This window comes from Thalia democratica, chromosome 3, assembly GCF_965202585.1.
Source record: "Thalia democratica chromosome 3, ktThaDemo2.hap1.1, whole genome shotgun sequence".
NCBI classification, from domain to species: domain Eukaryota; kingdom Metazoa; phylum Chordata; class Thaliacea; order Salpida; family Salpidae; genus Thalia; species Thalia democratica.
Window position 1 is genome coordinate 56341929 of NC_139167.1, and position 16316 is coordinate 56358244.

The following is a 16316-nucleotide window of genomic DNA, read 5'->3' on the forward strand; positions in this document are numbered from 1 at the left end:
TATTGTCATATTTTAAAAATATTTTTTATTGGTAGTATAATTAATCATTCTTTTATTTTTAAAGATGATTTCAGTTATAGTTTATAACTTTTAGAAATAAATTTACTTAAAATTATTATGTGCTTTTTTTTGGATTTGATAGTTTTTATTCCACTTTTTTATTTGACTTTTTTTTTCTGTATTTTTTAAATTATTAAATCAAAAAATGTTGCAATGTCTTTTATAAATTAGAAATATTTTTTAAACTTCACTTTTAATAAAATTTTAAAATTAAATTTAAGGTAATACTTAAGTTTCTTCTAAATCAGAAGCGTTTCAAAACTCATAAGTAACTTATAAGCAATAGGCATTAACATTACGGTCAATAAGTATAGCAAATGTATTTTACACCTATGATGTAATTTCATGAGTAAACTTTATAAAACCTATAGCTAAAAGTATTTATGCTTTGCCGTAAACTCTATGTATATTAAACCACAAACGTCTAACAGTTGTATTTGATATAAAAATACATTTTAAAATATTAATAAAAAACGATAACGATAAACTTGAAAATTAATAAATCAAAACAAATTAAACTCAAACTAATTTATAAACTTTATAAGCTTGTCCTAGACAAGACGTTTAACAGTACTCAAGTAGTGTACGACTGGATAACCGAAGGCTTATTTCGTGCAATGACTTAATGCGACCAATTTATAACAGCTAAAGTGCTCGGTTGAATTTAAAACCCAATGTCGCTTATCAACTTAGTAGCCTACCACAATTTATTTGTTTTAAAATACTTGCTAACCAATTAAGTAGTTGTGTAGATTTTGAAAGTATTATTCATTGTAGTACTTGTTTTAAAGTACTACATAAAACAAAACCTTAAAAAAAAACGTTAGAAATACTTTTGCTTCAAAAATTATTTTTTACAAGTGTTAACTAGCGGGTTTAAACTCATACACATTTTAATTACTTCATTATAAGCTCTGCGTCACCGAACTTTTACTTTTCATGCATAAAAGAAAACTGTTTTCATCTGTACATAGTTTTGTACAAAATTTTAACAACATTAAATACATCATTTCTTTTGATAACATTTAAAAAATAATAACGAGTAGTTACACAAATTTATTTTATATTTTTAAGGAGCTAATTTAAATTTAAATATTTTAGAAGTATTTAAAAGTTGAAACTATATTAAATAAAGAAAATTTAAAAGTTTTAGGATAATTTTCAAACGCTCAATAGTTATTTATGCAAATAGATAATCAAGTTAAATAAATAACTATAAGTAAACGATTAAAAAAAAAAACACCAAAAATAATGGGACAAGAAATAAATTAATCAAATTAATCTAAATAAAAATCGTATAAAAAACGGACCAATTGTAAGATTTAGGGGTTACAGCTATAGTTATCCAGAAAACGTTTATCGTTGCAAGGGGTAGAGTTTGAGACTGGTGTTTTTTTTACCATAAAAAAAAATAGTAAAAAAAAAGTTATGGATTTAAAATGATTTTTTTGTTGAAAAAAAAACAATAAAAGTTTTAAAAAGGCTTAATTATTAAAAATTGATATTTTGAAACAATACGATGAAAACAATTGTTTAAAGCTGTAATTAAACGTAAACATTTTTCAAAAGTAATTATAAATTTACTTGTTGTAATTCTTCAGTCACTTGATTGAAGTTAAATTTAGGTTCCCCTTTTTTGAAACTAACTAGCTTGAGCTTGCTGTTTTAGTTGCTATCCAAGCAAGCATGTTTTTAAATATTTGCTCAAAAAACATTGCACCTATTTTACAGAATTAAATAATTAAAGTGTTAGAACTCATAAAGCTAATTTAATTGTTTTCTTCTTAGATTTTTTTTTGATACTTTAAAATAAAAAAGTTATTTTTTTAGAATTAATAGCAATAGTTCTAATTCTGTAACATGGTATATTTTTTTAACAAAAAAAATTGTAAAATGTTTGTTTTTACAGAAAATAAAGAAGCTATATATTTTTTTAAATAGAGTCTTAAAATGAATTAAACTAAAAAAAAATAATATCTTCTTCAAAATAAAACATTATTAAATTAACTGTGTATTTTAATTTCTTGCTTAATAGTAGACTATTTATTAGAGTTTAAATACAAAAGTTGTTATTTTCATATAATCTCCAAATTTTCATATAATCATAAAAGTTGTTATCACCAACGCAGAAAATTAATTATTAATTTAAAATTAATTGTATTAGTAAAGAAAAAAAGTATTTTGTTGTTAAACGTTTCAATAAAATAAATTTTTCAAAAACCATTTTTAGTTTTTAAATTATTATAAAGTTGGCAAAATTACTTCACGTTTAGGTAGAAAATTTGTATGCATACTATTTAAAACCTTTTCAAAACTACTCTATAATTTTAGATCAATTTATAAAATACTTTAATCTTTACAACACAAGTTGTTTATGTAACCAAAAAAACAAAAACAAACTTTCTTTGTAATATAATAATTACTAAATGGGTTGTCTTGTAATTATAAAACTGTTTAAATTAAATGTTTATAAATATATTTACAAGCTTACATCACAGTATGTGCAGTGCACGACTTTGCCTGAAGTAAGGTTCTTAGACAAAACTGTCTTTCCAAAAATTGTCTACTTCAAGAAAAGGACATTTTATACAAAGTAATGTTTTATAACAAATTGTAATATATTCATTTTTGAAAATAACTTATGCTAATGTGAAGCTTAAATTTTTTACAAGTTTATTATCAATCAACTAAAGAATATTTTAAGTCAACCATTAGTTGAACTTAATTTTTAACAATATATAGATTGGTTTTAGTTAAAATAGTGTCAACGTTTATATACAACAATTGAAATAGCTCTTAACAAGTTATTTTAAACAACTGGATAGTTTGATATTTTCAAATCACCAAAATTTACTGACTGTTTTAGTTTAAAAACTTGTTTTAACTTAGTTGATATATTGTTTTAATGATTTTGTTAGTTTTAAGTACTACTTACAATGTTGTAATAATAATAACTAATAATAATAATAAATGTAATAACTTTTGTTCATTACTATCATTTTTATCAGCTTTTTAAGTTAAAAAAACATTTTAAGTAATGTTTGAAATGTAGCCTAGCAGGTAAAAAGGATAGCCATCTTTTTTATAAATAGTTCAACAGAATAATTACTATCATTAGACTTTTATTCGAGTTTTTATTATAATACTAATCATTTTTTCAGTAATCTTTATAAAAATGTCCAATGTTTTAGTTTAAAAAGATACTCACTTAAACAACAGAGCTTGCTTTTAGAATTTTTTCCTTAAATTAAATGCTTTTAGTTTCTTAATAAAAAATATTTTATAAAAACTTCATTTGAATATAGTTTAAGTGTTTTATTTAACATTTAAGATAAAAAGGTTGCTCATCTATTACACTAACTAGTAACTAGTGATATAAATACTGTATTGAAATTTTCAGTAGATAGGTTAATGCAACAGTAATTTTAAACAACAACTACCAGTATTATCATTGACAAATGTTATAAACTTTAACAACTTTTTATAAAATATTCTTTCTTACGACAACATTTTTGTACTAATACACACTCAAAATCTAGTATAAAGTTACTAGTATTGCAGGTAATTAAAAATATAACATAAATAAAAAAGTTCAATAAAAGCCATGCAATATATGAACTCATCCCCTTCGATGACCATGCTGCTTCAACCAGATTTCAGCAGGCCCCCGGTGAATCCCCCTGTCAGAGGCTGGCAACCCGTCAGTGTTAAGCACCAGCCAAGGCCACCTCCCCAGGCAAACCTGGCCACTCACAATCCTTACATGAAGCGTAAGTTTTTACAAAAGTGTTTGGTTCTATTAAGTAAATTGTTTCATGAGATTTTTAACTACAATTTTGTCTATAAAATTTTAAGTTTAATTTAAAAGATGGTTTGATGCTTAATTATAAGCATTTTACTTTTATATCTGTTTGCATGTTATTTTTTAGACAACAAAGTAGTTTTTTAAAACATTGGAATAATATAGTATTAAAACATATACAGATAGGCCCAGCACAGCACCGCACAACACAAGAAGCAAGCCAAAATACAATGGGTATCAGTACAATGTGGTACCTCACCCGCCAAACAAAAGTTTGTTGATTAGTTTTTAAGATTTTTTAGGAATATAACTTAGCTTTAGAGGTGAGCTTTTAGGGTGTAAATAAAGTATTAACTACAAAATTCCAAGTTACTCTAAATGATTTTATCTCTATAACTGTATGACTAAATAGTATACTTTTGATAGTTGAACAAACTTACTTTTTTAAAGCCTAAAATGCTTATACTGGCATATTATCTTAAACCTTTACAATTTTTTTTGATAAGCTTTAAGCACAACGAAATGAAATATACTTTTAATATAAAATCTTGTATATTGCTTTTATAGTAATTAAATTTAAGTAAAATAAAGTTGGTCAGTGTAGATATTTTGATTACAAAAGTATTTCTGTTGAATAATTAAGTTTCACGATTTTTGAAAAGTTTGAAAATATGACTCACAACTGTTATTAAGTCTTTATATAAGGTACAATTCTATACTCTAATTTATAATAATTCATATTTATAACTTTATATACAAAATTACATAAAATTTTGTTTTCAATTTTTTAGTTTTGTTTAAAAATCTTATTTTAAATTGTTTAAACATTAACTATCCAATATTTTTGCTTTTTAAATCAATAGAACACCACTATTTAACAAAAATTTCTAATTTTAAAGGTGAAAACAAACAAACTCATACTACTTGTTTGTTCTGTTATTTATAAATTTGCTTTAAGAATGTTTGAAACATAAACGTATAATTTTTAATAGTCTTTGCTTATTGTGTAAATAATTACATGAACTGAAAAACTTATTAGTGATTTAAATGTTTATTGTAGGAATAAAAATAAGTTTAACGTTTATGTAAATGCTTATAATGATTAACTTTTGTAACATTAAAAAAATCCTTATACAAATTTAGTATATAATTTTAATATGTAAATGAATTTTGCTTGACCCTTGTATATAAAAAAACATGTAAGATATAAAGTATAAATAAATATACAATTAACATATTATAATAAAAAAGGTGTTAAAAAAATATAAATTCTAAACAAGTCAACAAAACTAGATTAAATCTTTAAAATAATATTATGTTACAAATAATTGATACAGGAGCACGCGGCAGCCTGCAGGTATCAGGAAACCCACCAGAGTATTACAACATCCACCGCAAGAGTTACCAGTACAACGCGCTTTACGACCCCCATCTTGTTGATTACTTCTCCAAAAAGTTTTCCGCCCCACCTTTGGTCAGTTTGTTTGCCAATATAAATTTAATACTTTTGTAAGAAGTTTCAATTGGCGTTGATATTAATTGTTTACTTTTTACGTCCGTCTTTCTTCTTCAAAAGTTAATTTATGTCTTTAATTGAAAGCGAAGTTGATTTGAACTATGGATGACCTTTTTAATTTCAAATAAAAAACAAATTATTAGATAGTACAAAGAATAGTTTTTAATATATCGTATTTAAAACATCTATAATGATAAAAGTGCACTTTTTTAGTTTTACTATTTAAATAAAAATTAAACTTGAAACTGTGTTTTGGGCTTTTCATTATTTAAAGTAAATTATTTTTATAAGGCAATTTAGAATTAAAAGTAAATGATAAATTAAAGTGTGCTTATTTTTCACAGAAACACGATAAATGGTCGGCATTTTACAAACCCAAAGGTGGTGCCGCGGGCTTCACAATAAACAACACCAGATGCTACTCTTGCGCCGAACTTTCACTGGACGACAGAAGGTTGTTTTTGAGTTAATATTAAATGATTTAATGATGTTCAAACATTTAAAATGAATACAATTAAAAAAGACATATATAGTTAACAGTTGTAAGTTGAAAATTGTTCATAATAGAACAACTTAAGCAAATTCGTTAACAACAACGTTAAAACAAAATGATTTATTTTTTTGGTTTACACATTTTAGTATAGCCTTTATCTTAAGTTGTTTAAATATACTTTGCTTATAAATTTATTGTAAATGATCAACATAAGTTTTTTTTTATAGGGAAATAATCCAGTCGAAAAGACTGAGACAGCGAATAACAAAATCGGACATTTTGTACAAAGTGACTGTCAGAACAGCCGATATTGCTGGTGCTGGAACAAGTGCTAAGGTTTGAACTTTTTGTATGTTAAATTTATAATTGGTGTAAACTAGATTATATAAATTGTTATTTAATACTACAAAGTGTGTTAAATTTTAGTAGTTGCTAGCTGTTTAATGATAAAAGACAATACATTTAAAAATACTATTTTTATCTTTTAATACATTTTTTGAGTTCTAAACTACTTTAAGTGAATATATATAAGCTAAGCAATTTATTCTTTTAAATTTAATCAGAAAATTAAGTTTCGCTCAATGAGCTCATCAGTAATTAAATTAAATTCTGAAAAGTCATATTTAAAATCATTGAAAATACTTGTGTGTACACAAAAGTTAAAATTTAACAAAAATAGATCTTTACTTTTGAAAACAAAACAAATTATGATCGCAAGGTTGAATATTGATTACTTTAGTAATGAATGGTAAAATTAAAATTTTAATTGACTCGCTGCTTACTAAGTAATAGTTAAAAAGAATTAAAGTAAAAATTGAAATCAAATCTAATATGAAAAATAAAAACCTAGGTGTTGACTTTTTTTCTTTTTAATCTTGAAAATTTTTATAAATAAATGTTGTTTTATTGAAATAATCAGTTTTTAAAACTATGAAAACTACAAAATTAATCAATATTTAACCGTAAGATAATAATTTGTTTTGTAAAAATTTGTTTTTGTTTAATTTATTTTTTGTTTACATCCCAGTATTTTCTATGCCTTTAAAACATATCTTTCCAGAATTCAATTTAAGTACTGATGAGCTTATTGAGCGAAACTTTGTTTACTGATTAAATTTTGAAAGAGGAAATTGTATTGATTCTCCTCTTGAATTAGAGGTCTATGTTTATTGTCTTTTAAAACAAAAACGTTTAATATATAAGCAATGCAGGGTTTGAAATATAACTAAGAAAATGTTTCTTATACATCTTAAATGTTTAAAATTAAAAATTAAATGCTTCATCCTGAACTACACTGTATTAAACTTAAATTGGTGCAGTAACTTTTAAAATAAATTTTTTGACATTAGAGTTAATTGTTAAATATTCAACCAACAAATACCGTTGTAATTCTAAGGTGTACATGAGGATAGTGGGCAGATCGGGTAAAGTGAACAAATGGAGGTTGTTCAAGAAATCTGGCCAATCGAAAGCGTTCAGATTTGCCAAGGGAACGAGCCACATGTTCAAGCATAGAGGTTTTATATTAAATTTGCATTAAAAAATAAATGTTATAAACTCAATCTTAAAATTTGAGTAATTTAATTTAGTCTTGTGTCATTTTTTAATTTGTAAATTTTTGAACAGTTTTAACTTTTAACTGTATATACTAGCCGATATTTACTTTCAAAATAATTAATAGTTTTGATTGGGCTTCGTTTTGCAAAATAGAACTAATTTTTTTTTTCTGGTCGTATGTGTTCTTTTTTAGTAGTAAATTCTTTTGTAGTAGTCACAATAGCCAAGGTGTTTCTCTTTATTGTTGTTTGTTAGCACTCCTTAGTAACTAACGTTGTTTGTGTTTGTAGTTAACAATGCTGTAAGTTCGATTTTCTCGTTTTATATTTTATATGATTTCGAAAAATAATTGGCATTTTTAATTTAAATGATGATTTTTTTTGTAATTTGATTTTTAATTATTAGTTACATTTTTAAACGATGCAACAGGTAAACAATGAAAAAATTCACTTCGTTTTAATTTTCTTTAAAATATATTATACAATCTTTTCATAATTTTCTTGTAAAATTTTGTCTTAGCTATCAAACATTAGTTTCTGATAGCAAATATGGTTGTATAACAAGATGCAATATAACATTCGAGATATGAGCGATAAAATCAGTGAGTTTTGTAGGATCTCTATAAAACTCGCGAATTGAAAAGACAAAATAAGACCATTTAATGAAGAAAAAATAAAAAAAGATTTCACTAAAACCATATTTTTTCTACATTTATAAACTGATGTTCTACAAACTTTTACTTTAAGTATTTTAAAAATAATTTAATGTTTCTACCGCAAAATAATTTTTTACTACAAAAGAAAAAAAAAACTTAAACTTTCGTTTTAATGTTATTAAAAATTTACGACCAGAAACATTTTAAGAAAATTTAGAAACATTTCTGAAAATTTGAGGTCTTTATAACAAAATACAAAATATAAATATAATTTTAGTCGAGTTAAGAAACTCGAAGAATATTTATAATGATAAATTTGCAGTCCCTACGTTAAATTTAAATAAAAATTATTAAGAATTTTTTAAAAGTTTTTACTTTTATAATTTTTTTCACAATTAAAGTTTTTATATAAGTAAGAATATTTATTTTTGTAGAATAAAATACGTTGACCCCTCTATCGCCAAAAGTCTTTGAATATTTTATAGTCTTACCAGTTAAAACAGGTAAAACTTGGTATTTTCAATACTAAAATAAGATTAATGGACTTTCAAAATGATAACAAGTTTTTCTTTTATAAAATTGTTTCATTGATAAACAGCTTCACATATAGAATAAAGTTAGTGATTACTACAGTGTTGGAATTTCTTGTCAATATATTTTTGTTACCTTAAAAAATACTTTATTGAATATTGTCGAATTTTATCTTTTAAAGTTGTAGCACTTGTTTTAGTAAAAAAGTCTGTTTAAAAATTTATTAAGTTTTACCACAACTAATGTAGAAAAGTTACAACAATTTTTCAGCACCAAACATAGGAGAGTTGCAGAAAGTGGTGATTGAACACGATGGAGTCGATGAGAGGGACAGCTGGTTGCTCAAGGTGAGAACTTTTTGGTTAACACCTTGAACATTAATACTTCTTTGCATTTTGCACTGTTAATTTAAAACAGGCAAAGTGATCAAAATTACTATATTGTATGTTTTACAGTTTTTGCTAAAGTTGTAGTGTTTCCTTACACCAGTGGTGCTGAAACGTTATGATATTAATTAACTTGTATATAAGAATATCTTGAATTAAATCAATATGAAATAAACATTTTGTTTACAGCTGATATTACTAAGAATTTCGACATAGTATTAACGATGTTTTTTTTGAGTATAACTTAAAGTTAGCTTTTACAGAAAGTAGTTCTAGAAGAAACTTTAGTATAATGTTTAAGTTTTCTACCGTTAATTTAAACCAAGCAAAATATTCCTAATTGTTTATTTTTGTAGCTTATACCTTTTTTTAAATTAAATAAGCTTTTTAATTTCATGGTCCATAAATTATTAAAGCCTAATAACTCTTGAAGCAAGTGGTATATTTCATACATGTATTGCAAAAGCTATATTTTCTTGAGATCAGTTACATTATTATTTTTTTATTAATACAGCATTTTACAGGAAGTAATGGTAGAGGACACGCGCAGGGACCGAACGTACACTTTCCCGTGCGACAAATGGCTGTCCCTGTACAAGGAAGACTGCCAGACTTCGAGGAAACTGGACGCCGTCAATGGGAAGGTGAAGAAAAGGACCACTTACGAAATCACCACCGTTACTGGTATTTGTTTGTTGATTTGTTGGTGAATCTTTTCATCGTATTTGTTAGTAAAACTTTTGAGAGGGTTTCTTTAACTTTCAATATTGTTTTGAACTTTGAGAATTGTTTACCTTCAATACTGGTTCGTATTTGATAGTTCAATTTTGATTAACATTTTTCAAACTTTTGCGAGGTTTGCGTTAACTTACAATTTTATTTTATTTAGTTTTTGTTTTAGTTAAATGCTTAATGTAAATGGTACTTTTTTCATATAATTTATATGAGTAGTAGTTACCTAGCTATAAACAAGTTATTATTTATAAAAATAATATAACAGGACAAAAACGCGGTTCGGGAACAAATTCGAAAGTGTTTGTAACTTTGAAAGGCACAAAAGGAACCTCTCCGAAACTGGCACTAAGTAAAAAGTTTGTTCAGTAATGATAAAACATTGTATGCAGAATATTTATATGTAGAAAATTTGCTAGTTATTATATTTAAACTAGCTTAATGCTTTTCGAGTTAAGTTTTCTCAATCTTAATAAGCTTAAGATTATACTAACCTCATAGTAATAAATTAAAATAATAATATTTTATACTAATAATGATAAATATATTGTTATATTGTTAAGTTAGGGAAATTCAAAATATTAATAATATTAGATGAAATAAAGTAATAATAAACTAAATAGAAACTTCATACTACTTAAACTTAGAAAAAAAATGTTTCAAAAACTTAACTATTTGAATTCGATCAACATTCTTGACCCTGATTAAGAGTTTTCAGATCAAGTTGTACAAAGCATATACGAGCAAATTTATAAGAAGTTGTTACAAAATATTGTACAAATTTAAAAAAATGCGACTTCAAATTGACAGGAAGGTGGTCAGGTTCAAGCGGGGCGAGGCGCAGGTGTTCAGGCTGAAGACGGTCGACGTGGGAAGGGTGAAGAAAATCAGGGTGGAGCAGGACGGAGAGGGGAGCGACAACACGTGGCTGCTTGATAGGGTATTTGATAATATGTAGTTTTCAATTCAATACTTGGATGTTTTATAATATAAATTATTTTAGATAGGGTATTTGATTGTTTGTAATTTTTAATTCAATACTTTAATGTGTTATAAAGTAAATTATTTTAAATAGGGTATTTGATTGTTTGTAATTTTTAATTCAATACTTTAATGTGTTATAATATAAATTATTTTAGATAGGGTATTTTTTTGTTTGTAATTTTTAATTCAATACTTTAATGTGTTATAATATAAATTATTTTAGATAGGGTATTTTTTTGTTTGTAATTTTTAATTCAATACTTTAATGTGTTATAATATAAATTATTTTAAATAGGGTATTTTTTTGTTTGTAATTTTTAATTCAATACTTTAATGTGTTATAAAGTAAATTATTTTAAATAGGGTATTTGTTTATTTGTAATTTTTAATTTAATACTTTAATGTGTTATAAAATAAATTATTTTAGTTAGGGTATTTGTTTGTATATAATTTTTAATTTAATACTTTAATGTGTTAAAAAATAAATAGATATACAACACTTATTATATTAGTTATATTAATTGTTATTAAGCAACCGACAGCGCATGGCTTTTAAATAGGGTGAAAATTTTTAAACTATCAGTTTAAGTCTAACTAGTTGTGTTTTGATATACATTTAGTTTTTAGTTATTTTAAGTTAATTAACAACATGAGTATGACTGTGTTGGTAATAAGTGTAATATTTTATTCGAATTTCAACTTTTGTCTAAGCTTAAAAATAAGTAGTGTTGGTTTCTTTATAACTTTATGGAATGTTTACTGGCAGTCAAGTTGTTTTATACATCAGGTTGTTGTGGTCGACACCGCCAGGCCACTGGATCTCGTTTATTTTCCGTGCGGGCAGTGGCTCAGCCCCGAGAAGCAGCTTCACAGGGATCTGTTCGGAAGCAGGGATCCCGCCCTGTCCTCTAAAAGTAAGTTGATAAACACTAAAGTTGGAAAACATTGCTTTGTGAAACGCACTCAGTGTCAAATCTGTTCTTGTTATCAGTTTGGTTTGTTTTAAAAATATCTGAAGATCGTGTTTGAAAACAGTTCAAGAGTTTAATAAATTTTGAAACAAACTGAAAATTTCAGCTTTAGATTTTCTTTACATAAATTTAACGTGTGTTTGAATTTCTCTTACAAATAACTTTAAACATCGATATGAGAATGTGAATGTCAATCAGTAAACAATAAATTAAAATAAAAAATCAGTAAAAATATTACCATTTTTATAAAAAAATTGAGCACTTATATACTACTCCGTAATAACATATTTGTACTATAGTCTTATATTATTTAAAAGTTGAAAAAAATCCAGTTAAAACGATAAATTAAATAAACTTTGCTAAGAAAAAGTGCTTTTAATAACTGAATAAAAAACTTACCAGTGAACACATACACCATCCACACGTTCACGGGTGACGTGAGCAGGGCGTCGTGCGATAGCAACGTGCACGTCGTGTTGCGCGGGGAGAGGGGGGAGTCCGGGGTGCAGCTACTGAAACACCCCAACCAGCTGTTCAAGAGGGGCAAGAAGGACTCGTTCGAAGTCGAGTGCAAGAACTTGGGCAGGCTGAGAAAGATAAAGATCGGTTGGTTTCGTTGCGGTTGTTTTGTTTCGTGTAAAGTTGAGTCGTTTCAGTTAGCGTTGTTGAAAATTCACTTTATATTTTACGACTAATTTGAAAAAACAACTCTTTTCAAACTATGCTATGGTTAATATTGTCATTTAAACTGAAAAATTGAAAAGTAATGATGGTGTTAATGTGAAAGTAAATGGTAGTTAAAATATTTGTAAGGATATTTATCGTTCGACGCATAGTCATGTCATTCACTGAAAATAATAATATTTAAGATCCTCTAAGTTGAGTGTAAAAGTCAACGTTTTAAAGTTTTATCAAGTTAAACATCGAGATTAGGTTCGTTACTCAAAGTGTTAACGAAAATAAACTATGAAATAGAGTAAACATCAAACAAAAAAAAGTAGAAAAATCAAAAGAACAAGCATTGAAAGTTTAGGTCACTGCATTTTGAAATATCAGTTAAAAGCAATTTTAAAATGTTTTTAAAATAATAATAAAAATAATCAAATGTTTGTACAGGTCACGACAGCTCGGGTGCAAAGCCGAACTGGTTCCTGGACAAAGTGGTCATCGACGACGCGAACATGGACAGCGTGTACACCGTGCCCTGCCAAAAGTGGTTTGGCGCCAAAATGGACGATGGCAAGGTTGAGAGGGAGTTCCCCATCGGAAGGGAATTCACCGGGAGCGGGATTCCGTACACAGTGCAAGTTTTCACCGGTTTTTTTTGTTTATTTTTTTGTTTTTAATAAAGCTTTTGTTTCACTTTGTAAAGGTTTATAAACTTTATAAATCACTAAAATGAAAAGCTTTTTTATAGCTTTTCACATTCGACTTTTTCACAGTAAGTTTGACTTAGTAAAGATTTATAAAACTTTTCACTACTAATTTTGTTATCACTGTAGGTTTTTTAGAACTATTTAAAAAAAATTTTGCACAATAACAGTTTTTCTGGTATTTTTAAGTTCAGTTTTTTTGTCTGCATCGTAATTTTAGTTTGAAAAGTGTACTTTTTGGCACAATTGTTTAAAGTTGTGCTTTTAATTTGATTTTGACTACCCAATGGTGTTTAATAAACAGTTATTTCAATACACCATTGCTTTTGATTAATTTTTTTTTTTTTATCTTATAACTTTTAAAAGTTGCGCTTATAAAATTTAACAAGGCCGGGCCGTGAAAAACCTTTTTTTGTTAATCTGGCCCGCCGACTAAAAAGTTTCCAACCTATGGGTTAGAGATAAATTCATAAACTTTTCTATCTGTAACCATTAACAATCTTTTGACTAGTTTTGTATAAGCTGAAATAAAATATTCTTTTTCCAAGGCGAAAATAATCATGCATTTGCGACCTACTGGTTCATAAAACAGTAAACTTAAATCATAGGCTGGTGTGAAATTTTGGTTTGGTTTAATGCAATTCAATGTTAAACTAGTTTCAACTATTAAGTTATTGTGACGTCACAATATGATTGTATTTATCACGTCACAGGTGACGTGAGAGGAGCGGGCACTGACGCCGAGGTTTACGTAATTTTGCACGGAGGCGGCAAGAAGAACAAACAGAGCGAAAAAATTGTGCTCGACGGTAAATTTGAGAGGTAAGTTGTGATGTTTTATATATTAGTGGTAATTAAAAAAGTCAAGTTAGTTATATGTTTTTAATTTTTAGCTGAATAAAGTCTCTATTACCATTACAGTTAATGTATCTTCTTTATTTTTCCGTAAAGTTCTGCGAAATTAAGTTTTGTATAAGTTGTATAAAATTAAATAAAAAAAATACTGTAAACTATAAACAGAATATTATATAAAAAAAAGTTATCACAGCATTTTTAAAAATCAGCGTCTTTTAAGAAATAAAGTAATAAGCAATAAATTTACACACAGAAAATATCCTTAATAACACAATACGCCTTGTTTTAATGCTACTTAAGCTTGGTTTCAATATTAGCTTTAACACTGGTTTTGTTTACATATTCAATATATGCTCGTAAAATAAACATATCTTGGTAACCACGAACGCATTTTACGATGTTTGTCTGTTTTATTTTGTTACTTTCTTAATTTCAAACTTGTTTTGTTAAATTTTAAACTTTAAATCCATTGAAAGTCGTAAACTTTTTTGTTTGCAAAACACTTTATATAGTTACCTGTGCAAAAAATCAAATGTCTATATTGCTCGTTTAGTTTAATCATAACTCTTTTAAAGTTTGATATCTAAAAAAAATACAAATATACTATATATTATTATTTTTTTACCTTGTATTTGTTTAAGGTTTTAAATCAATGCCGTGTAAGAAATTTTGAACGAATAAGTTTATGATAAAAATTGAAAAGTTAATTTTTAAAAGGAACAAATGTTTTACTTTATAAAAAAGTTATTATAAACCATTAAAAAAAAGTATAACCATGTATAACTTAAGTTCTTATTTAATAAGATATGATTACGGATATTTTGTTGTTACAATAATGCTAAATTAGTTTGGGCAAGTAGAGTTAGTTTAATAAAAAAATTAAGAATAAAGTAAAAAAAAAACAGCTATGTGTACTATTTGTTAAAATTTTATATCTAAGATCAATATATTTAAAAAGTCTTCAATTTTTTAATTAAAGCCTTTTGAGTTTTTTGCAAACCTGATTAATTTTTATTAAAAATATGCAAATTTAAAACTTACATATAATAACTTCTTTTATCAATTTAGATTTATTTTGGTCATAATCAAAGCTGTTTCAACAACTAAATCAATTAATAAAATTTAATAAACTTATAAAGAAATCGGGTGGACGTGTGCAATGTTGAAATTGGTAAGATGCTGAGCCCGCTGGACAAGATAGAAATAGGTCATGATGACAGCGGTATTGGTCCGGCGTGGTATCTGGACAAAGTTGTGGTCACTTGCAACGAAATCGGGTGCGAACAGGTATGATGCACACATATCACTTGCCACACATTCTGGATAATTTAGGCTCTTTTTTTGGTCACCCAAACTAGATTTTTTGCTGTAAAGAGTGGTAATCCAAATATTTGAAAAATGGAGTTATATTAAAACAAATTCTTGATAAAATTACAATCAGTTTTTTTTTTCTTATTTTAGTTTTATTAAATATTTTCTTAATAAATAATTTTTTCTAAACTTGCACTTACAAAAAAATATATCTTAGGTCTTATTTGAAGTATTTTTTATACATTTAAGTTTATTTACATTAAAAACTTGAGAGCAGCTAATTTATCAAAAAAATTTATTTGCTTTAATTTTAAATTTTGTTTGCCTTTCTAATGATTTTATAAAGTAAAACAGTTCTTTAAAAAATACCTGTTTCATGATTGTGTGTTTATTTCTTAATTGTTTTCCAAGTTTCTTGAAAATTCTAATTTAGAAAAAAATGATATCTGTATAAGATAAAGTAAATGAAAGTTGTTTTATTTAATTTTCAAATACTTTAGCTTTTGATTTTCAAATAAACATTTATACGTTTAAGCGTGCTGGTTGTGACTATCAAACTTTATACTTTTGTAACAATACTAACATACAATATTACTTTAAGGTGTTCATGTGTAGAAACTGGCTGGCATCAGATGAAGGGGATGGATTGATTTGCAGAGAACTATTTGAATCTAAATCATTGAGAAAACAAGTCGTTCAAAGTAATTAAGCTTATTCGATATTTGTTTTTTATAGTTTAATGCAACACAGGGTTTCTACTATCAACACATAAAATTATAAAAAAAAAAAGACTTGAAGCCGTTTAGGCCCTAAAGTCTTGGTCACGTGCTATAAACTGGTACAACTTCTTTTTTGAGAACTACAATTATGTTATATAATTGACAATGTCTTACTTGTTTGTTGTCTTACTGTCCCTTCTTAACGTGGTGCACTTGATTTTTAAAACCCATTTTTAAATAAATCAAACTTTTATTGTATAAATTGAAGTTCAGAACTGGATTTTTTTTTTTATGAAATTGGATTTTGGTGTTAACCAGTTGAACACAACGTATAAAAAATAAGTTTTTCGACTGATTTTTTACAAAAAAAA

At 26.1% G+C, this 16316-nt stretch overlaps 1 protein-coding gene across 1 annotated transcript in view; it reads left to right on the plus strand.

Moving 5' to 3' along the window:
- Positions 1-3664: 3664 nt before the first annotated feature.
- Positions 3665-16316, plus strand: part of LOC145832436 (lipoxygenase homology domain-containing protein 1-like) — a 42846-nt gene continuing 30194 nt past the window's right edge. Inside the window, exons 1-16 of the mRNA XM_082939752.1 lie at positions 3665-3830; positions 4045-4134; positions 5200-5336; positions 5723-5832; positions 6099-6207; positions 7268-7388; positions 8885-8961; positions 9525-9684; positions 10001-10091; positions 10555-10672; positions 11504-11630; positions 12090-12293; positions 12804-13004; positions 13774-13882; positions 15055-15202; positions 15828-15927. Coding sequence (XP_082795878.1) covers positions 3665-3830; positions 4045-4134; positions 5200-5336; positions 5723-5832; positions 6099-6207; positions 7268-7388; positions 8885-8961; positions 9525-9684; positions 10001-10091; positions 10555-10672; positions 11504-11630; positions 12090-12293; positions 12804-13004; positions 13774-13882; positions 15055-15202; positions 15828-15927 — 2068 coding nt within the window. The remainder of the gene's footprint in view (positions 3831-4044; positions 4135-5199; positions 5337-5722; positions 5833-6098; positions 6208-7267; positions 7389-8884; positions 8962-9524; positions 9685-10000; positions 10092-10554; positions 10673-11503; positions 11631-12089; positions 12294-12803; positions 13005-13773; positions 13883-15054; positions 15203-15827; positions 15928-16316) is intronic.